This window comes from Balaenoptera borealis (assembly GCF_965194805.1).
Source record: "Balaenoptera borealis genome assembly, chromosome: 6".
NCBI lineage: Eukaryota > Metazoa > Chordata > Mammalia > Artiodactyla > Balaenopteridae > Balaenoptera > Balaenoptera borealis.
Genome location: NC_138863.1, coordinates 57,460,924 through 57,477,492, shown reverse-complemented (window position 1 = coordinate 57,477,492; position 16,569 = coordinate 57,460,924). Strand labels below are relative to the sequence as shown.

At 33.5% G+C, this 16,569-nt stretch overlaps 1 protein-coding gene across 4 annotated transcripts in view; it reads right to left on the bottom strand.

Annotated features, from left to right (window-relative positions):
• Positions 1 to 16,569, bottom strand: part of LNPK (lunapark, ER junction formation factor) — an 82,956-nt gene that overhangs the window by 55,249 nt on the left and 11,138 nt on the right. For 3 of the 4 annotated variants that reach the window (XM_082397755.1, XM_082397756.1, XM_082397757.1), the window contains exon 5: positions 5,955 to 6,013. In XM_082397755.1, the coding sequence (XP_082253881.1) occupies positions 5,955 to 6,013 (59 nt within the window). Of the gene's footprint in view, positions 1 to 5,954; positions 6,014 to 6,545; positions 6,649 to 16,569 lie in introns of all 4 variants that reach the window. The other variant, XM_082397758.1, reaches the window with a different exon arrangement.

The following is a 16,569-nucleotide window of genomic DNA, read 5'->3' as shown; positions in this document are numbered from 1 at the left end:
TAATTACTTTTCAAAATTAAACTTTTCCAAGATTTGCCTGTTTAGTTAGGTTGCATTGGTGGAACATAAAGAATCATTTCAAAGGATATAATTTATGAATGTCAATATCTGCTTTACAAATTTATTTTAGGTTTCTAGTTTTTCTCTAGAAATACTGAACTAGTATAAGAATACTATTCCAGCTGGAAAGAAGACTTACAACTTGATTTAAACATTTTACCAAATAGAATTTAAATAATTGTTCTTAATGTTTAATTAAATTTACAAATAAAATTATTGCCTTTTCATTGAAGTTCTGGAGTAGCAAACATCTGAATACCCAATTCAAATAATACTATTTATGTAAAAATCCAAAGAAATACAAACTTATGAAAAGATGATTTTACTATATATTTTTTTCAAAGTGTTCTAGCAGACTTATTACTGAAAGGGGAAAAAAACTGCTGACATCTTTAAAGACAATAGTCATCTTTAGTTAGATAAGACCAAGCCAAATATCTAACCTTTAGTGCAGAGATCAGCAAACTTTTTCTATAAAGGGCCAGACAGTAAATATTTTAGGCTTTATGGGCCAAAAGGCAAAGTTAGGTGAGCACTTTTAAAGGAGTAAACAAATTTCCACAAAACTTTCATTGACATAATACAAATATAATAATAATTGAGTTCAATTTTTTGTAACATAGGTCTACCAATGAAAAGAATGGAATCTGGGGGGGTAGGTGGGGGGTAACATTTCACTTAATTGAGATTCAAAATTAGTGTCCCCCATCCTCAAAATTGATCACAAATGTCAATCTGTTAGTTTATCTGTAATGAGATTTCACACATTTTATTTTTGAAAAATTTTTTTCACACAGATAGGTGCTGCTAAATATTGAAATCAATCCACAATCACATGATTTTAATTGAGCATATTCATTGTGTGAAAGGCATTTATAAAATTCTTTAGATTCTTCTCTTGATATTTGCCTTTTATCATGTCATTGCAAATTAATCACTTCCAGTTAAATGGATTTTGAAATACGGAAATTTCCTTTGTACTTGCATGAGGTCTGAAAAACACTGCTGGAATCGCAGTTTGAGCTCAGATAATGTATCTGCTGCAAATCTGCGTGGGAATGGAGATCTTGTTTCTTAACTTTTCATAGCACTTTTTAAAAAATTACCTTTCGTCATTAAATTATTTGCTTTTCTAAATCACTTTATAGCAGTATAGGTTTCACATATAAGGACTGTTTTGCCTTGTACTCTTAGGTTGAATTCATTAAGAACCATTATCAAGTCTGCAGCAAAATCTAATTTCCAAAGCCAGTTCATTCTTAATGGTTGAAGGTGGTTCTTCTCATTCAGAAACATTTTAGTCTTGGCTCTGAGCTCAAAACATCACAATAAAACTTTACTACTACTACTAATCCATCCAACTGCTTGTATTTCTGATAAAAGTTCACATAACTGATGATGATTAAGTCCATGAGAGCAAATGAAGTTCCCCATTGACAATACTCGTTCAGTAACACATGATAGGTTCAAATATGCTCTGCAAGTACCTGCTGTTGAATAACACAGTGGATAACCACAGAATTTAAACACCTTACAGTTTCATGAGCTTTGTAAATTAATCCACTAAGCCTCTTTCTGCTTCACACATATTTTTACCACCAATAGTTGTAAATACATCTCAGTAGATTCCACTTCAGGTTGTACTAAATTAGTGTTTTTTCAACTTCTTTAAAAATATTCTCTCCCAGAGTGTTCTACACAGACTGTTCACAGAGGCTAATTCTTTAGTCAGTTCAAGTTCAGTATTGACTCCTGAAATAAACTACAATTGAGCTGTATCAGTAACATCTGTCAACTCATCAAGAGTCAATGACAGGGAATTCCCTGGCACTCCAGTGGTTAGGACTTGGCACTTTCACTGTGGTGGCCCGTGTTCAATCCCTGGTCAGGGAACCAAGATCCTGCAAGCCTCACAGCATGGCCAAAAAACAAAAAAAAAAAGAGCCAATGACAATCACTTGAAATAATTTTTTTTAAATGATCTTGTTTTTAAATTAACTATGTTGCTTCCAGTGTTCTTAATTCTTCAAGCAATTGTTCTTGCTAAAAAGGCTACTAGCCAAGCAAGTATTTTCTCTAAACACATTTTTTCAGCTGCTGCAATTACACAGTTTAATTAACTCACCATTGGTAAATAGCTTTCTTTGCTTCACAAATAAGCAACTCATAAACTTACTTTTAAGTTCCATTTTCACTTCTTATTTTTATGAAGAAATTCTGTTATGATGAGACATTCCATTTTAAATGTTCTAATTTTTCTAACATTGCTTTTCTGTGCATTGGGAGTATCATGATGAGTACTTAGCATGATAGTCAATGTATATGTGTATTCTTTTAGTACATTTATAATGGCATTGCATAATAAGCACAATGCTTTGTGTTTTGATAATAAAATAGTCCATAATCCATTGTGCCTTAAAAGTGTAACATTCAAAGTCCAATTTTCTCTTCTTGTTTTTACATAATGAGTGTACATTGGTAATATTAAATAAAATAGTCGCAATACAGCAATATACATGGCACATGAAATGCTGTCAAGTTATAACAGTGTCACTGTGATTTCTTGTGCATCCTACAATAGGCTGAAATGTTGAGAGTACCATACAGTCTGTCACAACTACTCAATTCTGCCATCATTGAATGAAAGCAGCTACAGATAACATAAATGAATGGATGTGGCTGTGTTCCAATAAAACAGAAATTTGAACTTCATTCAAATTTAACATGTCACAAAATATTACTCTTTGAATTTTTTCAATAATTTAAAAATGTAAAAACCATTCTTAGATCATGAGCTGTACAAGGTGGTGGGCAGGACTTGGCTCACAGGCTGTAGTTTGCCAATCCTTGCTCGAATCTATACTAGGTCCAACTTGTAAAAAAAAGGAAATACAACTAACAGAGAACAAAAAGCAAGACATGATCAGTAGCTTCAGACTTTAAAAAAAAAATATATATATATATATATATATATATATACACACACACACACATATATGTACATATGGTACCTAACTTTATGCTAAAAAGAAGTGTAAGACTGCAAGACAATCTCTTATGAAGAGATTTTATCTACATGCAATACCTACGCAAATGAATTTGTACAATTTTTTTAAATGAAAGGATCTGTGAAATAAAATTTTAAAGCAAAAAACTCCTTTATATAATAAGCATGTCCTAATGTGCCTACTTGCAAGTCAAAATATTCACACATTTTCCTTAGAGAAGTGTTTCCAAGGGCTCTTTTAAAATAAATTTTCTTATATTTTTCACTATTTTGTTAGTTCCATGAGGTCAGAGATCATATTTGTTTTAAACTTCTTCTTGTCTTTCCGGCATCTACTATATTGCTAAATATCACTGGAAACAATGCCGTAAGCTTAATTTCTCTAATCTGATTAAAAGTATCAATATTTTTAAAAACCACAGCAAACATCATACTTAATGGTAAAAATTAAAAGCTTTTCCACCAAAATCAGGTGCTAGACAAAGATACCTGCTATTCCCACTTCAACTCAATATTATACTGGGTCCTAACCCATTAAACAAGGCAAGAAAAATTTTAAAGGCAAGAAAAATAAAAATAGGAATTGGAAAAGAAAAATCAGTACCATCAGCCCGCATGTACATAACACTTTACAATTTTTATATGCTTTCACACACAATATTATCAGTTAAAACTCATAACAGTCTTGCCAAAACAAATATTTGTTTCTAGTTTATAAACTAGCAAACTGAGGTTCAGAGGACTTAAACTTATTTGTAGGACAAAAAGATGGCTAGTGTGGCTGGAGCAAAGGTGAAAAAAGGAGAGTGGAAAGAGATGAAGTTAGAGAAATAGACATAAGCCAGAAAGTTGGGGTTAAGGTCAGATTTTACTCTGGTTGCAATGGGAAACCACTAGAAGAATTTAAGTAGGAGAGATACAAGATCTGATTTATACCTTAAAAATGGACTAGTTAGGAAACCACTGCAATAGTGCCAGCAACAGATGATGATGACCTGAATTAGAATTGTAGTAGTAGTAAAGAAAGTTAGAAGTGGTCATATTCAAGATAATTTTGGAGGTAAAAATGAGAGAACTTTGAAGGGGAGGGAGAAATGCATTGTAAATTAAAGGGAATATGGAGTCAGGATGGGATTTTTCCCCCAGATGATTGTATTGAGACAGGATTACATGCCAAATAGGGACAAGCCAATACAAATAGATAATGCAAAAGAGATGCAGGTAGGGATAACTATAAGAGCAAAGTTCATGAGATGGTCAGAGTATCTAGAATCCAGAGCATAAATGAAAGGCTTAGCCAGAGATGGGATCAAGGTCGGTCTTCCAAATTACCATGATGGATGACAGCATACTGAGTAACAGATGGGGCTAACTTTATGTTTTTGGTGGTGGAGATAGCACTCACCTGTTTATATCTATTTTCTTCACGAAGTGAGACTATCAGGTGAGAGTGGCCAGGTAGATTTTGTGAAGTTTTGTTTATTTGTGGCTTCTGAATTTTTATTTGGTTGGTTGGTTTTATTTTGGTTTGGTTTGGTTTTGGTTTTGGGGTTTTGGTATGGTGGTGGGTATTAGTGATTTGAGGAGAAATACAGTGTCAAATAATACTCTCAAAGAGAAAAAAGTAAATTTACTAGGGAACTATAATAGGATTGTGTAGCAGTGTTGAGTGTACATTTGATATTTGCAATCATAGATTTAAAGTGAGTCTAGTCAGCATGTTGTATGATTTTCCTCTAACAAATTCAGCTTTCCTGATGCAGACATAGACTAAGCATATAAATGTTTTTAACCAGGATATGGTTTTGCCAGTCACAGATTAAGCATATAACTGTATTTAAAGAAGGTATGGTTTGCCAGACAAGTAGAATGGGAAAGAGAGGCAAAGGAGTCAAGGGTGTCTAAAAGGGATGGTCATTGGTCTAGATCACAGAACCTTAACTGGGTCAAAGATAAGTCATACATGAGGAGGGCAGTTTGAAAGTTATGTATCTGCGTGAACCTTGTTTGGATCCTGAGTCAAACAAAATATTTTTTAAAGCAAATGACATTTGTAAGATAAATGGAAATTTATTATTTTTATGTTTAATATTTTATATTTTTAAGAATTCTTTTTTAAGTATAATAATGTACATTGTTTACATATTTTTAACTACATTATGGATAGATATATCTGGGATATACTTCAAAATAACAGAGATGGAGAAGTGGGTGGGGGTAAAAATGAAATAAGATTGACCAGGAGTTGATGATTGTTTAGGTTGTGTGATAGGTAATATGAGTGTTCATTATACTATTCAGTCTATTTTTGTATATGCTTGAAATATTCTATAATGAAAAGTTAAAACAAGAAAAAAAATCACATGTAAAGTTCATTTAAAATGAAATTTGCATACCTTGGGTTAATTATAACTCATAGTTTTAAGACCTGAATATCTTTAAAATCTGCACATATACAGAATACAGGAAAATTGTCATAATTTACATACTTCAATAAAAACAAAAGCCTAGGGGTTGTGAGCCTGAAGAGAATGATGCAATTAATAGAATAAATCAAAAGATGTTTAACTATATTTTACTCCATAATAACATGTTTTCTATAAAGATAATTTAATAAATATAATTTCTCTTCATTTAAAGAAATGAATTGTTTTGTGTATTGTGTAAAAAAAATTCTAAATGGACAAGACAGAAATAACACAACTGAAAAACAGAACCAGTTTGATCATTCATAACCTTTCTTATACTTTACAGTAAACAGCTCTTCAATATTTACCACGTTGTCACTTCAATATACCATTTCACAACCTGTTATTCAATTACAAACCAATGCACCATAAGATGGGTTTTTTTAATGTATTTATAAAAACTTCGAAATTAAACTTACTATTTCTTTCTGTTCTCTTGGAAAAGAAGAAAATAAGCACCGTTCTTATGCTCCAGATGCTATAGAACAAGCAAAATTCAGAAACAAAAACCATCATTAGGATACATGAATTAGAAGCCACATAAAATGAAAACAAACACACATTTCCAATTAGAGTTAGGGACATTGTATCCCTTTGTATTTTGAAAATCAAAAAGCACGCCTTTCTTTCAGAGGCCACCAGAAGTCTACCTGTGCTTTCAAAGGAGGAGTTCTCAATCTAAAATCCATGGACCTCCTGAGGGTCCCTCCAAATTGTGAAATTGCCTTTGTGTGCATAAGTGCATTTCTCTGGAGAGACCATTACCCTCATCATTCTCAAAGGAGTCTATGAATCCTCCAAAAGATTAAGAACAAATTATAAAATCCCTTCTTACTAGGTAAGCATCAACTCTAAAACTTTATCTATTCCCATACGTTAGGGAAAAACACATTTTACAAATCCAAACCATTATACAAATGTAAGTTGCTACTCCTTCCCTGTTATTTAATATTAGAGGGATCTTCTCTACTAAATAGGATAAGCTATCTGGAGAAAAAATAAAATCTTACCATCAAGTAAATAACTGATAAGTAAATTTAGCTAAACATTGCCTTTCAAAGATTTTATGAAGGTAATTCTTTAGGCCTTGCATTAGTAAGTCATCAAATGATACTAAAAGAATTAAAAGAAAATCAAAGAATGATCCTAATCACAAACTTGTCCAGGTTATCTCTTAAATTCAATGTAAATAAAACAAAATTCCCTTCTCCCTAGAATATGGCCGAATAAGTATACAAACATTATCCATCATTTTATAAAAGAAATACATTGTATCTAAATGCAAGTTCAGATAATAGGTATGAAAATTAGTTCTTCACTCTGAAATATATCATTGCTATTCTTAGGAATTAGCCTGCAAGGTCATCACCAGTGAACGCTGTCTCCTGGTATGCATAACTTTGTGTAGTCCTCTCTCACCAATGTTGGTCTGTGTGACCAATAGCATGTCACTTCAAGATTAGGTTATAAAAATACGCAGTTTCCATCTCAGGCCTCTTCTTCCACTTGCTTTCTTTCTCTCTCTTGGATTACTCGCTCTGAGACAAGTCAGCTGCTTTGACATGAGGACATTCAGGGAACTCTATAGAAAAGCCCATTTGGTGAGGAACAGTCTCTGGCAAACAGCCAGTGAGGAGCTGAAGCCTGCCAACAACTGCATGTGTGGGCTTAGAAGTAAATTCTCCAGCCTTAGGTAAGCCTTGAGATGAATATAGGCCCAGCCAATAGCTTAACTGCAATTTATATATGAAAAAAGACCCTGGGCCAGAACCATCAGCTAAGCTGCTCCCATATTCTGTCCCTGAAGAACTGTGAGAGAGAATAAACATTTGTTGTTTTAAGCTACTAAGCTCTGGGGCGACTTGTTACATAGCAATAGATAACTTGTACATGTTTTGGGGGTTGTTTGTTTGTTTGTTTATTTATGGCTACGTTGGGTCTTTGTTGCTCCATGCGGGCTTTCTCTAGTTGCGGTGAGCGGGGGTTACTCTTTGTTGTGGTGCATGGGCTTCTCATTGTGGTGGCTTCTCTTGCTGTGGAGCACAGGCTCTAGGCACACGGGCTTCAGTAGTTGTGGTGCGTGGGCTCAGTAGTTATGGCTCGTGGGTTCTAGAGTGCAGGCTCAGTAGTTGTGGCGCACGGGCTTAGTTGCTCCTTGGCACGTGGGATCTTCCCGGACCAGGGCTCCAACCCGTGTCCCCTGCATTGGCAGGCGGATTCTTAACCATTGCACCACCAGGGAAGCCCCTACATGTTTTTTACATGGTGATGATTTATTTTTATGATATGAAAACACCAAAATAACCAGTACCAGATTCCTACATGGTACTTGGACAACTATCTAAGCACTAAAAAAAAGACACTGGGCATTGTCTTATCAAGGGAAGGGAGATGAGAAAAGAGGTTAAACATACAGCTCACAACCCTCAATGATCCTACAACAGTAGAAAAGTCCCATAATATTTCCCCATTGCAAACCCCCTGAAACAGTGGCAAGCTGAGAGAGATGATTTAGGAAAAAAAGTATAGGGAAAGAAAACTGAGAACACAAGAGAAGGAGTTGCAGAGATAATGACTAAAATTCTGAAGGAAATCAGTAAATTTTCTTAAATGGTAGATTTTTTTAAAGCATGTATAATTTTCAAAGTATAAAAACTACAAGAATGGAAATATACTCCCTTACTTCACAATAAAACTCACTAATTTCCCTTTGTGGACAACAAATTCTTCTTTTGGTTTTTATCAGAACTACTGGTGGAGAAAATGAGCTATCAAATAATACACATTTCTAAGTGTCAAGCCTTCAAGCCTTGAAAAGGTAGACTATAATAGAGTTAGTTATTCCTTAAGGCTAAATTAAATGAAATTCTTTTACATAATTCTTTAAAATAAAATTTAGGAAAAGAATTAAAGTACTTCAGGAATATGTGTTCTACTTATCCTAACAAAGATGTTGCTCTCCCAATAATTAAATATAATTTATGAAAATACAGCAACATGTTTTGTGAAGATATTAAAGATATTACTATTGACTCCTCCTTTGAGAATAGTGGCTTAATCTCCATTTCCCCCTTCTCTTCTTAGAAATCATCCAAACAGCAAAGAGACAAAAACAAAAACACAAATTCCTTTTCTGATAAAATTAAGATAAGCTAAAACTCAACCCTCAAAATATGTGGAAGTGTTCCCCAAAACAGTGGAGCTCATGCAGAGGCTCAAAAGAGTAAAAGCAGAGAAGGAAAACTGCTTATCTCACTAAAAGGTAGGAAGATAAACTTCTCAAAGTGTAAAGCCTAAAACTCATGTTTATTACACTGAGAATAAGATACACATGCTACAGGCAGAAACTCCTAAGTTTGGTTCCAACAATGAAACAGAAAAGGCAGGGCTTAAAGAGAAATCACTCAGAAATGCCCTATTTACAAAGAATATTCTGTTTCTATGGCAGCAGGGGAGAAAAGTTTTGTACTATGAAAAATTTTATACACAGTTGCCTAACCCTATTGGCTGGAGAAGGATAAAAGCTGAACAAACTAACACACTAAATCCTGGATCATAAGGAAAATTCTAGATAGCCTAAATGTAGGAAGACTTGCCTCTATACTCTCACATAAACCTCTTACAAATAACTGGGCCAAAGCGAACATACCACATAGCTAGAGATTTTCTATTTAAGGTATAAAAACCAAAAGCAAAATAGAAAATTAGTTTCAAAACTTAGACCAACATCTTTCATCTCAATGAATGTAAATGAGCTAAACTCACTAGAGCAAAAGAAAAAGACTTTCAGACTGGATCATGAAATAAAAACCAACCCTATAATGTAAACTGACACCTAAAACTGTTTTTGAAGGTTGAAAATAAAACAATGGGCAAAAAATATAGTAGGCAAATACACACAAAATAAGGGTTGTGATCTTAATATGCCACAAGACTGAATTCAAGACTACACCCCCACCAAAAAAAGCTTTAAACTAGAAAAAGAAGGTCATTTTATAGTATTATAAAGGATGCAGTTTCTTTCCAACAAATAGAGCTGGAGCAACTGCACATCCACAGGCAGAAGAAAGAAAGAAAGAGAGGCAGAGAGGGAGGGAGGGAGAGAGAGAGAGAGAGGGAGGGAGGGAGGAAGGAAGGATGGATCTCAGTGTGAACCTCACATCTTATATAAAAAATTGGCTCAAAATGGCTTATGAACTTAAATGTAAAATGTTAGAAGGAAAAAAGCATAGCAAAAAAACAAAGAAAATCTTCAGGACCTATAGATACAGAGGGGTTCTTAACAACAAAAGCACAATCCATAAAAGGAAAATTTTAAATAATAAATTTGGCTCTGTGAAAAACCCTTTATAAGGATGAAAAGACAAATTACAGACTGAAAAAAAATATCTGCAAACCATATATCCAGCAAAGAACTTGTATTTACAATATATAAAGAACTCTCAAAACTCAACAGTAAAAAGACTAATTATCCAATTAGAAAATTAGACAGCAGACCTGAACAGACATTTCAATGAAGAAAAGATACAGGTGGGAAATAAGCACATGAAAAGATGCTCAACATCACAGCCATCAGGGAAATGTAAATTAAAACCACAATGAGCTATCAATACACACCTATCAGAATGATCAAATCAGAAAATAGTGATAATACCAAATGCTGCCTAGGATGCAGAGAAACAAGATCACTCAAATATCACTAGTGGAAATATAAAATGGTACCTCTACTCTGAAAAAAAGTTTAGCAGTTTCTTATAAAAGTAAACATGTACTTACAAGCGTCTCAGAGATTACACTCTTGGGCATATACCCCAGAGAAATAAAAACTTACATTCAGACAAAAACCTGTACACAAATATTCATGGTAGTCTCATTTGTTAGAGCCAGAAACTGGAAGCCATCCTAATGTCCTTTAACAGGTGTATGGCTAAACTGTGCTACATTAATGCCATGAAATACTACTCAGCAATAAAAAGTAATTATTGTTACACTTAACATCTTGGATGGATCTCAAGAATATGTTGAGTTTAAAAAGCCAATTTCAAAAGGTTACATACTATGTGATCCCATTTTATAACATTCTTGAAATAAAATTATACAGATGGAAAACAGATGGGGTGGAAGGGGTTAAGAATGGGGCATGTGGAAGAGGGTTGGTATGACTGCAAAAAGGAACTCTGTGAACAATTCTGGATCTAAACTGTGGGGTACTTACATGAAGCTACACATATGATAAAACTGCATAGAAATATAAAACACATACACACAAATGAGTGTATGTAAAACTAGTGAAATCTGAATATGCTCTATGAATTGAACCAGTGTCGATTTCCTGTTGTGATATTTAACTGTAGTCATGCAAGATGTTACCACTGGGAAGGCTAGGTGAAGGGTACACAGGACTTGCTTGTACATCTGTTTTTTCCAATTTCCTGTGAATCTATAATTATTTCAAAATAAAAAGTATTTTTTAAAGGATGTGCCTACAATGAAGATATAACAAGAATATTTACTCATCAAATAGAAAAGCATAACATTCATAAAGCAAAACTAAAGGAAATATAGGGAGAAGTAGAAATATACTGTTATTAGGATACAGAAGACCTATTAACACAGTCAGGTAGTTTTCAATGATAGTACTAAACTCTGAAAAAAAAAATACATATCTTCAAGTGTTCATGAAACACAGCAACTGATCAAATAGCATGCCACCAAAAAAGGTCTCAATAAAATCAAAGAAGTAGAAATATTATTAAACAACATTCTCTGAAAGCAATATAATAAAACTAGAAATAGTAACTAAGCCAAAAACCAAACATACAAACACACATTGCCACCTGGAAATAACTCTTAGATTATAAAAACTTAAAAAAAAAACTTAAAAAACACTTTTAAAAAATGTAATGAAGTCTTAAAAATAACCAAAGTAAATACATATCACTACCTATCAAGACCTGTGGGGTAAAACTAAAGCAGTCAGAAAAATACCATGGCCTCAAATACATGTGTGGTGTACTGTGTTAAGAAATAAGAATGAAAATAAATACATTAAAGCATCCATTTTGAGTTACAAGAATAAAGTAAGCCTATGGAAGAAAAAAGAATTAATAAAAAGAAGTAATTTTTTAAGCTGGTTCTTTGGAAGAAACAGCTAATAAAAACAACCAAAAAAGAATTACAAATATACAAAATAAGAAATAATAAGGAAGCAATAAACATAGCTACAAAGAAATTTTAAAAATCAATGAGACAATGATTATTGCTATTACAACACTATGCAAATACACTTTAAAACTGTAGAATGGTTAACAAAACTAACCTTGGAAGAGAGAGAAAGCCTAAAAAATTAACTATTATTGAATTTTAAAAGTTGTTAAGAGCTACCCTCTATAAAAAACACCAAGCCCAAAAGATTTCAAATGGAATACTACTAAACCTGTAAAGGACAGATAATGCTAGTATTATTTAAACTGTTCCAGAGCATTAAAAAAGAAAGAAAAGCTTCCTGATGTCCTTATAAAATGACTACAACTAAGAAAGTAGAAATTTTCCTAGAATTCAAGATTTCAATATTTGATTTCAATATTTAATATAATCTATCATTATCAAGAGATGTAACATGAAAAATCACATGGCTATCTCCATAGATTATGAAACAGCATTTAACAAAATTCAACAATCTTTCTTGATTAAAAAAAAAAAAAACTAAATAAAATATAAATAGCTAGAAGATTCCTTAACATAAAATATATCTGTCTCAATCCAAAAGTCAGGATAATGCCCAATGGGGAAACATTAGAAGCATTCCCAAGGAACAAGTTAAGGATGTCGACTATTTTCTCTGTAACTTAACATTGTCCTGAAAGTATTAGCCAATACAATTAGCAAAGAGGAAAAAAAAATCTGAAAAGAGTCAAAAAATCTGAAAGGAGGTGGTAAAATTATTGCTATTTACAAATAATATGATTGTATACTTGGAAACTCTCAAAGAATCAACTAAAAAACTTATTAGAAACAATAAGACAATTATTATAGTTGAATACAAAATTAGTATAGAAAATCAATAAGTTCATATATACTATCAGTTCTAAGACATACTAAATACCTTAACTCACATTCATGAAATCATTCCTGTTGTTCTTTCCTGAATGAAACTGATGCTATTTGAAATGTAAGTACGGCATGAATTTCTGTTAAATATTATCCAGTGACTTGCACTATAAAATTATAAAGGTGTTCTAACAGGAATAACTGGAGCCTCAATAAAACAGAATCATACTTTAGATTCAGTAAACATTTTTTTTTTTTAAAGATTTATTTATTGATTGATTGATTGCTGTGTTGGGTCTTCATTTCTGTGCTAGGGCTTTCTCTAGTTGCAGCAAGCGGGGGCCACTCTTCATCGCTGTGCGCGGGCCTCTCACTATCGTGGCCTCTCTTGTTGCGGAGCACAGGCTCCAGACGCGCAGGCTCAGTAGTTGTGGTGCTTAGCTGCTCCATGGCACATGGGATCTTCCCAGACCAGGGCTCGAATCCACATCCCCTGCATGCATCGGCAGTCGGATTCTTAACCACTGCGCCACCAGGGAAGCCCGAGATTCAGTAAACGTTTTAAATCCTTAATACTAAGTGCTTTTACTGTACTAAAGTTAAAAATGCTAAAAGTCAAAATGTAGCAGAATACCTAAAACTCAATCAATATAATAAAACCTTCCTCACTTTTACTAAAGGATTAACATTCTATAAACCTCAAATGATTTTTCACCAACCTTCATATAAAAAGGAATTTTTACTTATCTCGTCCTTTCTGCCAAATTTAAGTGCTTTCTTTCCAACAACTACACAAGTCCAATCCAATTTATTGAAATGTTTTTAAGATGAGACTTAACAATACATAAAGCTAAAAATGAAAAGATACAGATCTCAATATTTATAACTATGTTGACAATTTTGTCAGTTTATTTAACCATCAAAGGCTTTAGGGAGAATTACCTTCACATTTAGACAAGTAACAATGATTTATTTTGGTATAAGGAACAAGCTTTATTTATTTATTTATTTTTTATTATTTGTGGGGGAGAGCTATAACTCAATACCATTTTCCCCCAATGATTTGAAATGCTATCTTTATCATATATAAAAACCATATATGATAAAAATTCCTTTTGGGATTTATTTCTGGATTCTTGTATCTCTTCCTTTGGTCTGTGTCTCTATTTAGACACTATCAAACTTTTAATTAATGAAGTTTTACAATGCATTTGATGCCTGGTAGACCTCTGCTTCTCATTCTGCTCCTTTTTTAGACTTTTCAAGACTATTCTTATGTGCTTATTTTTCCATTAAAAATTATGGAATAAGTGTGCCAAGATTTTTAAAGTATTGTTATTATTTTTATTGTGATCACACATTTTTAGATTAAGTTAGGGAGAACTAATCTCAGAATAGGATTTGTTTTCCCATCCAAGAATAGGATTTGTCTCTTAATTATGTCTCAGTACATAATTTTTTAAGTACAGAATTATATCAAGTGAATATCTATATTTTAATATATTATAAAAGGGATGCTTGCAAAATGATTTTCTTACCTACAAAAACTAAGAGTAAGTATTCCCCTTGAGTAAATACCAAGAGATGTTCAGATACCTTCTCCTTTAAGAGCCAACTACAGTTGATGGGAGATACTTTGTGTTATTATTAGAGTGCCATGAGACAAACTTTTAACTTTCCTGAAAAGGCTACAAATTATGTCTGTTAGCTGCCTAGCTGGATTGAGGGAATATATACCACAAACTGGTTGGGAGGAGGGGAAGTGGGAAGGCGGCATTCCGTGACAGTCCAGTGGTTAAGACTCCACCTTCCAATGCAGGGGGCCCGGGTTCAATCCCTGGTCGGGAACTAAGTTCCCACATGCTGCACAGTGCAGCAAAAAAAAAAAAAATTGTATAAAATCAAAGCTCTAACCTCAAATGGCTTTCAATTCAAGTAGGAAAGCAAGAAAACAAAAAACAGGAGACAAAACCACATTCCTCAGTTCCTTGCTTAAATTTTTTCCCCTCAGATCTCATTTTAAGAGGAAAACACACATACACACGGAAAGAAAATATGGCCAAATCCTCTGGGAAGGTTAACATTTTATGCTAATTGGTCTCTGAAATGACCTTATAGAGCATGGAACTTCTAGAAAGTTATTATTTGTAAGAATAAGGTATCCAGGAATAAAAGTTTGTAAGATTGCTTGCAGAGTCAGTTAAGGGTAGAGACAAAGTTTATGGTTGTTCATTCTTAGAAAATGAGCCAACTCCCAAGATAATGCCTATCTGCCAGCATAATGCAGAAATACAAAAATTTAACTGTAAACCAAACCTTCCCTCACTATGGAGCACAATCTTAATAATTCCTATGAAATCACTTCACCATAATTTCAGTTTCAGTAACAGTTGAAAAGATCAGAGAGATATAAATATATTACTGAATATGAAAAGCAGAAAACCAGTAGACTGGAATCTCACCAAGTTCCTCCCTATTACATCCTAAAAAGAAGACAAGATAAAATCTCAAAGCTTCTTAGGTATTGATACTCTACCATAAAAGATAATTAGGGGACAGTTATGATTAGGAACTATATGCTCAGTCCTGAATCCATGACCTCTCTGCCAGTAAAAGCATTTGGGAAACTTGGAATGCAGAGAAAACAGTCATTTTTTGCCGTTACCAGGTAGATTTCTAAGCTTTATAATTAATGTAGACAGTGATGAGTAAAGCAATACCTTTTATTGCTCCTTCTGCCTCCATTTCTTTAAGCAAACCCTGGTCTAGACCTCAAACTTTGTTTCCAAAGAAAAAAAGTCCAGGGGTAAGCTTGGGCGAGAGCTCACATTACACACAAAAGGCAATGTCCTGTGGTAAGTCTTCTTTCTGTTCACCACAACACCCACTCTCATGTTGTTGTATTCTATTTCATGCTTTTTTGATTGTCATCAATCAGAAGGACAATTCTATTCTTTGTTGGATAACTGGTCTCTGCTTCCAAAAGTGAACAACAGCTCACTGAAATAGAAGCTGCAGCAGTTGAGAACCAGGTCACAGATGTGAATGAGACAAAGTGAGAAATGGCTCTGAAGCTTAACAAGCCAAGAAATACTAGATGCAGGTGATGCAGAACAGGCAGAAGGACACAGTAAGGATAACAAAGCTTCATACTCAAAAGAGTAGAAAGATCAAACTGAAGAAATAACAAACATTTTTAAAGAAACTAAGTTTTTTTACTTTTAAAAACAGTTAGTATATGATTTATGTGCAAAAAAACAAAAAAAAATCTTCTGAGTCACAATAGCCAATCACAATCTGTGCATAGGCATTAGAATTAGCACAGAGAGTTCCCTGTCAGGTATTCTTTTACAACTAGATAAAAATCTTCTATAATCAGAAAATCAATTTTTATATGGAAATGGATGTCAAATGGAGTTTTTTTAAGTATTTAAAGACATTTAAATCAACTAAACATCTCACACTTATTCCCTTTCTAAATTTTTCTCCCTTCTTTTCATAAAAAAAAAAAAATAGAAAGTTAACAAGGGAAAGGGGCTCAGCATTATGAAATCTGAGACTACACCTGGGATAAGAAGCATTCCAAAAGACTTCAAAAGAGAAGAAACATTTTTTAAATGGCAGAGACAATTATTTTGTAATATGCATGTACTCGATTTTTGGCTCTTTACCTACATACAAAGTTAAAATTGTATCAGCACCAGGAGTTCCTAAAGACTAAACCAAAAATGTTTACTATAGTAGTCCCAAAGAAAAAGATCCTACCCCACCCACCAATGTCAAACCAAAAAACCTAAGTATCACCCTGATTCCTCCTTTTCCCTTACCTTCCATTTCCTCCCATCAAGTTGTCTCAGTTTTACTTCCAAAATATTTCCAAATCATCTGTTCATCTTTACTGCCACTGGGCAGTCCAATCCGTCTTCATTTTTTATTAAACTTCTATAACAGCCTCCTAGCTGATCTCCCAGTTTCTATTCTTGC